Source organism: Thermobia domestica, chromosome 3 (genome assembly GCF_964235325.1).
Source record: "Thermobia domestica chromosome 3, izTheDome1.hap1.1, whole genome shotgun sequence".
Taxonomy (NCBI): Eukaryota; Metazoa; Arthropoda; class Insecta; order Zygentoma; family Lepismatidae; genus Thermobia; species Thermobia domestica.
The window spans coordinates 112,108,494-112,117,453 of NC_137456.1; the positions used below are offsets into that span (position 1 = coordinate 112,108,494).

At 35.6% G+C, this 8,960-nt stretch overlaps 1 protein-coding gene across 1 annotated transcript; it reads right to left on the minus strand.

Moving 5' to 3' along the window:
* Nucleotides 1-3,468: 3,468 nt before the first annotated feature.
* LOC145681495 (uncharacterized) lies at nucleotides 3,469-8,670 on the minus strand. The gene is made up of 2 exons (XM_081753145.1): nucleotides 8,564-8,670; nucleotides 3,469-3,980 (listed from the first exon to the last, which is right to left on the minus strand). Exons 1-2 carry the CDS (start codon nucleotides 8,573-8,575, stop codon nucleotides 3,549-3,551), a joined length of 444 nt encoding a protein of 147 aa, XP_081609271.1. The 5' UTR covers nucleotides 8,576-8,670; the 3' UTR covers nucleotides 3,469-3,548.
* Between the last annotated feature and the right edge of the window lie 290 nt (nucleotides 8,671-8,960).

Below are 8,960 nucleotides of genomic sequence, written 5' to 3' on the forward strand. Positions count from 1 at the left end.
AATTCTGAAATAAACAAAGATAATTTTGTTGTAGCAAGCTGTAAATACAGGGTACGCTATAAGTAACGCTCTTTTTAACTTTCATTGCCTTCAACTACATATTATTTTTGTTCTAAATTTATGATTTGTTTGTTTAGTTCTACAATCTTTTAGAATATTTTACAAAAATATTTTTTTCTTTTATATTAGGAATTTGAGATAAGTATGGCCTTGCAATCAACAAAGGAACAAAGAGTGTGATCTGTTCAACTTTACTACGAAAAACAAGAAAAATTGTGCTGAAATCGCTCATTTGTTAGCTGCAGAATTCAACATTCAGTAGGTGTAGAGTCGAAATATCTCAAGTTTAATAAGGTAATTCAAAAGAACAGGTAGTATAAATGATGCCCCAAGATCCGGTAGGCCAATTTCAGCAACAGGTGTGGAAAAGCGTACAGAAGTAAGATAATCATTGTTGAGCACTTCTCAAAAATGTAGTAGACGTCTTTCTCAAGAATTAGATATTAGTGAAAGAAGGGCTCATAGAGTCTTTAAGAAACTTAGAATGAGACCTTATCCCTCCTGTGCTACAAAGTTGAAGAGGAGCGGTTTGAATTTTGTACACTTATCATAAAAAAGTTAACGAAGATGAGACTTTTCTTGATAAGATATGATGGTCAAAGGAAGCAACTTTCAAGTTAAATTGAACGGACGTATCAATCGCCATAGTTATGTATACTGAAGCGATGCTAACTCACATGTCATTTTGGAAAAAGATGTTAACTTATTGGGAATTACCCTTTGGGCTGCCATTTCTTCAATGGGGATAATAGAGCCCATATTCTTTGATGGTACTGTTAATCAAGATAATTATTTACTTATGCTACAAAGTGAATCCAATCCGTGTTCAAAATCAGAATATTTACTTTCAACAGGATGGTGCACCTTCCCACTATGCGTTAAGCCTTCTGGAATGATTAAATTTTCATCTTGAGGGTACAAGGATAGGACGACTTGGAGCAATTCACCAAACCTAACACCACCTGACTTTTTCTTGTGGGGTGTATTGAAAGATCTTGTTTACAGCCTGAAATCAAGAACAATTCCCGAATTAAAACGAGCAATTTCACACAATTTTTCTAAAATTAACATGGAAATGTGTCAAAAGGTTTGTAGAAGTGTTGCTGATAGCGTTCAACAATGCATTGAACAAGAAGATGGGCATTTTGAAAATGTTATTTAATATCAATGAGTAGCGTTGTTTTGTTGTTTTCATGGAGCAATACTTAATTTCTCAGAAACTGTTGTACTTGATTTAACTTGTGTAATAAATTTGAGTAATTAAAAAAGGGCGTTACATATGCCGCACTCTGTATTCTTCGATATTTTTTATTAAACTTTACCAACTATGCTATGCATAGGTATGGAAGTTTAATCTGTCTGTCTCGACAGATATAAGAGCAAAAATGGTAAGAAAAACTGAGTTATAATTTTTCTTTAAATATAAATTCAAGTTTCACAAACAAGTGTAATCTTCCCCTCCCCTTACCTATTGAATCTGCAGGTGGTAAAATGTATTACCACTTTCGGTTATAATATTCATAAAAACAAAAATGATAACAAACAGTGAGAAATGTTTTATACTAAAATATGTAAATTAAGCATCCAAAGAATATATTTTTATCACTACCCAGTAGCACCTAGTCATATCAGATTTTGTCAGGAGGGCAAGATTGTCCACCGACGTTAAGAGTTTCATGATTTTTGTTAGTATACAATTTGTTAAAAATTATGTGTTTATCAAACTCAGAGACAATCGCTCTCCCCAAGTAACGCCCCTCTCACCGACCATATACGTTTATTGAAATTGGGAGTAATAGAAATCTACCATCAGTTCTATCTTCTTTTGAAGGAGTCAGCACAAATTCTTGGTCCTAGGCTTCATGAAAGGAACCTTCTAGCCTTTGGAACAACGTTTGCCTGGCACAGACGCAGAGAAAGACAATTTTCACCCTATTTTGTACAAGAAGAATCTCTTGTGTACTGTTATGATGTGTTGGGTTTATTAATGAGTTAAATTTTCCTGCACTTTCTTCTAAGTGGAGACTGTCGATTCTAAGAAAACAAGCTTAAAATGTGTCCTTTTACACAATAAAAATAAGTACCCATTTGTATCTATTGTCCATTCGATTTCAATGAAAGAAAGTTAGGAAACCATGAAATTAATTCTAAATAAAATTAAATACCTAGAACGTGGATGGGAAGTGTGTTGTGATTTTAAGATCTGGACATTTTACTACGACAACAATCTGGGTATACGCAGATGCCATGCTTCATTTGTGAGTGGGATAATAGGGCAACAAGTGTACATCAAGTGAGAAGGAAGTGGCCACAAACGGTACTCTGGAATCCAGGATCTAAAAACATCGCACATGAACATTTGATTGATCAGGACAAAATATTACTTCTATCTCTTCATATTTGGTTGGGGCTCATGAAACAATTTGTGAAAGAACTTGACAAACAGGGACAATATTTCAAGTTTGTATGTAATAGATTTCCATCCTTGTCCTATGGAAAAGTGGTGAAAGAAGGAGTATCTATTAATCCCGACATACGCAAACTTATGAAAGACGGATTTTGAACCTACAATGAATCCTGCTGAGAGAGACACCTTGGTGGGATTCAAAGGTGTAATAGAATTTTCTCGGTAACTACAAGAGTTTAGATTATAAGAATATTGTAAAAAAAAAAAAAAAAAAAAAAACTGTCTTGAAATTTCAAAAACTTGGTTTGATCATGAGCTTTAAAATACATGTCTTACAATTACATCTGGATTACTTTCCAGAAAGTCTTGGCCGAATAAGTGAAGAGTAAGGTGAGAGACTTCATCAGGATATGAGAGATATAGACTATAGATACCAGGGAGGTGCAGTATTAGCATGATGGCGGACTACTGCCGGACCACAAACAGACAAACATCAGAAGAAAAGCATAAGAAACTCGCCAAAGCTCACAGAAGAAAGCATGTGAAAAACAACTAAAAAGTATTTGTTTGGTTTACATGTTCATCAGATGTAGGGTTGTATGTGTGCATATATAGACCTATCTAAGAACGAAAATTGGTTTACTGGTGAATGTATTCACATTCATTCACATTTAAGTATAAATTTATAAATATTTCAGTGCAAGTTTCTGTATAGTTCTTTCGTGTTTCTGTTCTCGTGTATAATATATACAAGAAAAGTTTGTAGTACCGGCTTGGATTTTTTAAGTCAATTTGGGGACAAACCTGGGGTAATAAGAGAAAAAGAATTTCATGTTTCGAATCATCTAGTGAAATTTATCTATCGACAAGAAAACAAATTTTAGATTGATTTCACTTGCTGCTCTGTGATAATTGCATATCTAATTGATGCAATCTTGTAGTATCTACACAATTTGTAACTAAACTTTCCAAGTTCTGGTTTTAAGTAAAAGATATCATACATACTGAAAGAAGTACTTTATTTCAGTAAATTAACAATATTTACAGGAACATAATAATTTATTTTTAGAAGGAATTTATCTTAGATGTAAGTCTTGACAACAGGTGCAGCTGCGTAGGTAGCAACAGCTGGAGCAGCAACAACAGGAGCAGCAACAGCAGCCGTTTTAACAACTGGAGCAGCAGCGTATGTGGTTACAACTGGAGCAGCCTTAACGACTGGAGCAGCAGCGTATGTGGCTACAACTGGAGCAGCCTTAACGACTGGAGCAGCAGCAACTACTGGAGCTGCTCTCACAATGGGGGCAGCTGGAACAACTGGAGCAGCAGCTACTACTGGAGCTGCTTTCACAATGGGGGCAGCTGGAACAACTGGAGCAGCAGCTACTACTGGTGCAGCTTTAACAATTGGGGCTGCTGGAACGACTGGGGCAGCTGCGTATGTGGCAACAGCTGGAGCAGCGACGAAGCCTGGGGCAGCAGCAGCCACAGAGATAACAGCAAGGATTACTACCTGTGGAAGCGAAAAAGCGATTTATTCAAGAGTTTGAATTATGTTAATTGAAAATACTTGTAATTTCTTATAAGGAAATAGCAAACTTTGATATTTACACTTTATGTTCTAAATGATACGTAATTCTAATAAGAGGTAGTTAAGAATGGAAATAACATGTACTCTGAATGTATAGTAAGATTAACAGAAAAAAATAAAATTATGAGCGACATTTATCTTGTTTTCTAATTCTCAATGAGATACGAATGGTTTTCGGCGATCACAAATTCAGGAAGGGTGGATTTGATATCTTCATCACTTAACCACCGTTTCTTTATCTAGCGATAGCATTCGATATTTAACTGTATTTGTCTCATACTTCTTGTCATAGTGTGATCTGCAAAACATTCTATTCATGCTTTGCAATGTCCAAATAATTTAAATAAAATTTTAAATTAAATAATATAAACTCTTTATCTTCCTCGAGTTTACATTTTTTTCACCCTGTTTAACGACGTTTTATTATTGTATCGTGTTGACAATTCACTTAAACAAAATAGTTAATATTGTTCTAAAAATATTCAGAACAATTGTTCAAATAGTTTATTTATACGAGGATCATTTCATAAATAGTCCAAAATTTGGCAAAATTGTATAGTGGATGATGCAATCGCAGTAAAACTTGCGTGATTTTAACTTCGGTCCATGAGAAAGCAGAACGTGTGATTGGAACTATGTAGTGTACACATTTTGGCCGTGACAAGTGCTGGAAATAGAGGTGCTGGTATTTCTGGTACTTTGTCGGTGAGCAGAGGTCATTCATTAAGACTGAAGCTTTACGTGGCAAAAATCCGACAAAAGCCATGGTGCTTTACGTAAAGTGTCGTGTGAGCATATACGTTAATGCAAGATGAGGAAGGTCGCTAGTTCAATCAAAGGTCACGGAAATTATGAATTTTTGCTTATTAACACCAAGAAATCATCGTAACGGACAGAGCCTAATGAGAAATAATGATCAAGGCAGTGAATTATCATGACTCTTTGCCAAAAATGCGCAGAAAAATGCATAAAATTTGACCTCAGTTCCTCGAAGCTGGGCATCTATTCTTCACTATAATGCTCTCCCACTTCGGAAATGTAGTTAGTGGAAAACTACGCAAATACTGTATTATTGGGAAGTATTACCTAATGCTCTCTAAACTGCGTGCACCAGATTTCGACCTATTCCCTAAATTGAAACGATCTATGTGTGAACGTTATTTTCCATCTCCTAGTAAAGACATTGCCAGGCCGTGGAAAATCAGCGCCCGGGGCGAGAGTATACGACGGCGCCCCCATACATATATTCCAAGTAATTTTTCCTTTCTTCTCCCGAATTCTTCGCCCCCTCACTTCGGCGTCCGGGGCACCCGCCCCGCTCTCCCTCCCCACGGCACGGTACTGCCTAAAGAGCTTTCTGAACGTCCTGCATTTGAACGTTCAGCTTTCGGATATTTGGACTCCGTCATTGAGAAACTGGGAAACTACATTGAAAGCTTGTAAAAAGGATACATGTATACAGTAAAATAAATAAGTATGTAAAAAAAAAAAAATAGTGTGCATTGTTTATGAAATAGCTAACCCTCGTATACATAAAATTAGCTGATATGCCCGTTGTTCGCATGGAAAGATCAGGTTTGTGGACAATATTTGAAAAATACTACAATTAGTGGGTGATACTAAAGCAGGCAATTTTTAAGAAGACATCAAAACGAAGAGAATCGTAGTCTCGCGAGCCCAACTTTCATGCTCAATCGGGCTCAACCCCAATAATTGAGTACAAGCACATGAGAGCACGAGTTCTATAAGCTGATATCGAGCCAGAGCCGGAGACCGAGCGAGCCCAATAAGCCCAAGATGTGTGAGTTGGAGCTAGCGTGAGCCTCACAGAGGATATGAGCCCGAGCTCAATGGAGTGTGGGTTTGAGCTAGCGCGAGTCTCGTTGTGGGTAGCGAGCCCAAGTTCAATCGAATATGAAAGTGATTGGAGTTTGGAGTTTGAAGTCCTTTTCGGCACATATCGTATAAGAAACGAGCTCTACTCTTTAAGTGGGATCCGAAGCACTACTCGGTTTGTATATGAGACAAATATCCTTGTCAAGAACAGAGCTCGGGACCACACACACACACACACAGAGAGAGAGAGAGAGAGAGAGAGAGAGGAGATATGAACATTAATCATTAGTACGCGAGAAATCATTGAAGGTTAAATAATAATAATAATAATAATAATAATAATAATAATAATAATAATAATAATAATAATAATAATAATAATAATAAAGATAATATAAAAAAAGGATCAAGATCTTAGGCTATTGGATAAAACAACAATTCCAACTGGATTATATTCTCAAAGAACAAGCTCTACTTGAGGAATTTCGTTTCCAGTGATGACAGTGACCGGAGAAGTTCGTCTGATAATAGCTACAAAAGTAATTGTTTTGCCTGAGTATACGGCGTATTAGCAGGTTTTAGCCCACATATTTTTATGCACTCAAGGAAAGAGGAGTGAACTAAACATTAGAGCAGGAACAAAGTAGTGTTTTCTTTCCTTTGTGGCTAAAAAAAAAAAAAAAAGTAGATTTAAAATTAGGAATCCTGGTTCTTTAATGATAAGAAAGGTTGATGGGATTAGGATTAGATACTACGTAAACCAGAGTTGCGTTTTGTATAATTATGCCTTGATTACAGGTTTGTTTGCTTAAGCAAAATCCATATTCTTTCCTTATATAAGGCACTGAATTCTTATAGATCAAGGCTTCAAAGAGGGAAGTAGTAATTCTATCTTTAAAAAAAAATAAAAAAAGGTAAAGTCGAGATTTGAAAGTCGTGGTTTACTCGAGTCTTTTACTGTTATTATTATTGTTAGAATTTGGCAAGTTATTCCTTTTAAAATTTTCGAAAAATAATACGAGTACGACGAACCATTTTATTGATTATAAAGTTTCGCTTCGCTTATTATTCTATCATCGGTTTCAAATTATGTTTTTATTGGTGAACTTCTATTTTTCTTCAACTAAATGCACTCCTTGAAGTTGATAAGTTCTAAATGATTTATTTTTTTGCAAGAAGACCGATTACATAATTTGTATCTGGGAGTTCTAGTTAATTTTCAACCCTGCATGTGTTTACCAGCCTTTTTGGAAGGCTCTAAAAGCGAAAGGTGTTCAACTATTTGTATAACTAACGGTATGAAAAAGAAACAACTTAATATGTAATATGTAGTTAGTAACAACGTGCTACAGGTACATAGTCAATAGAGTTGTGATAGAAAGGTCTGTCCGTTACGGGTTTCAATTCCGCTCACGATATGAATACTTTGTGTTGCCCTTATCATCACTCATTTCATTGTCTCATTTCCCATAATCAGAATCGTAATCAAAAATAAATATAGTCTGGTGAAGACAGTAAAGAAACTAAAGGGAAAGCACCTATTCTCATGTATGGTATATGAATAGTCACTACTAAAGCCATCGTTATCCGTTAAAATTATAACGGAATGATTTCTTTAATATACTCGGCTGAGATAATCCCTCTAGCTGTCTATTGCAAAAAAGAAAACAAAAATCAAAAATTCGTTTTCGTGCAGAAGTTATCCTATGGGGAGTAACGAACAAATGTATTAACATTTTATAAAGTCCACTACCCTATCATAAGATAAATGAATAAAATTTACACACAAAACTGAATTAATATGTAAAAACTAGAATTCATATAAATGCATTGTTGCTAGCTTTCTAGTAGGAATGGAATGGATAGTTTTACACGATGAATGATCTTTTCTTTCCGAAGTTGAACTACAGTGAGATACCACAAATTTCAGAGTATCCAATAGTCTCAAGACCATACAGCGTGGTTGCAGATTATAGCTTAATGGGGAACAGTGTCTTGGATATAAAGTTCCGTCTTTCTAATTTTCTTTTTTGCAAAGGGCATAAATCAAGTATTATATATAATTACAATCACCATCTTTAAATTAAAAAATAAATGTAACAGCCAGAGGCACACCCACGGGGGATCTAGATGGTCCGGACCCCCAAACTTCCTAACTTAACATATATTTGTATACTTTTTCAATAAAACTATACTTGTTTAACAGGAAAATTATTGATGTAGCATGAAAATTTGATCTTAGCATTTCATCTGTACTCTTTTCCTTATAGAAACAATCTATTTGTCTAGTTCTATCATTTCCCACCCCTGAAAATATAGATGGAAGTATTTTAAGATTATTTATCGTCTTTTTGGATGCAGAATAATACTCGTCTTGTACTTGACTGGTGTCTTGTAGTGTTGGACCTTACTTCCAAAGCTTGGAAATCTCCCAACAACAATTTCTGGGTGCGCGCCTGTTCCTCTTCAGATTAAACTATACAGCTCAAAAACATAATATCCTATATTTCCTTTAAAAAAAATAACTATAGGGTATAAGGCAAGAGCAATTTTTTTGCTAAGCGTTTACAAGAAGTAAATTCGTAATAAGCACGAAGCAAAATTACTCAATAATCTAATAATTGCGATATGTTAGTTAAGTGTTTTTGATGTGCATAAAAAACACTTACCAACTTATACATTGTGATGGAGAATTATTCACGCTGTATTTGTGAGGGAAGTTAATCTTTGAACTGTAAAGGCTTGCTTCTTGGCTATATTCAAAACGCGTGCTGGTTTGGTCAGTCAAGTTGAACCATTTATATACTCTCACGTTCAGGTGGAGTTTACTTGAACCTGGCCGTCACCGTCCAAGAACCAAGGGAAGGTGGAGGAAGGTTTGGCCTCGGGGCTAACCTTGCATTCAAGTCAAAGAACAAGCGGAGTGAATGGATTGAAGAAGAAAAGATAAAGAAAAAAAGAGGGAGTAGCAAGAGCCCATCTCGTGTGGTCTCAATTTCTTCCTGCACTTGCATCTATCCTTGACCGCATTGAGAGGTAACTTAACAAAACAAAACGTTGACTCAA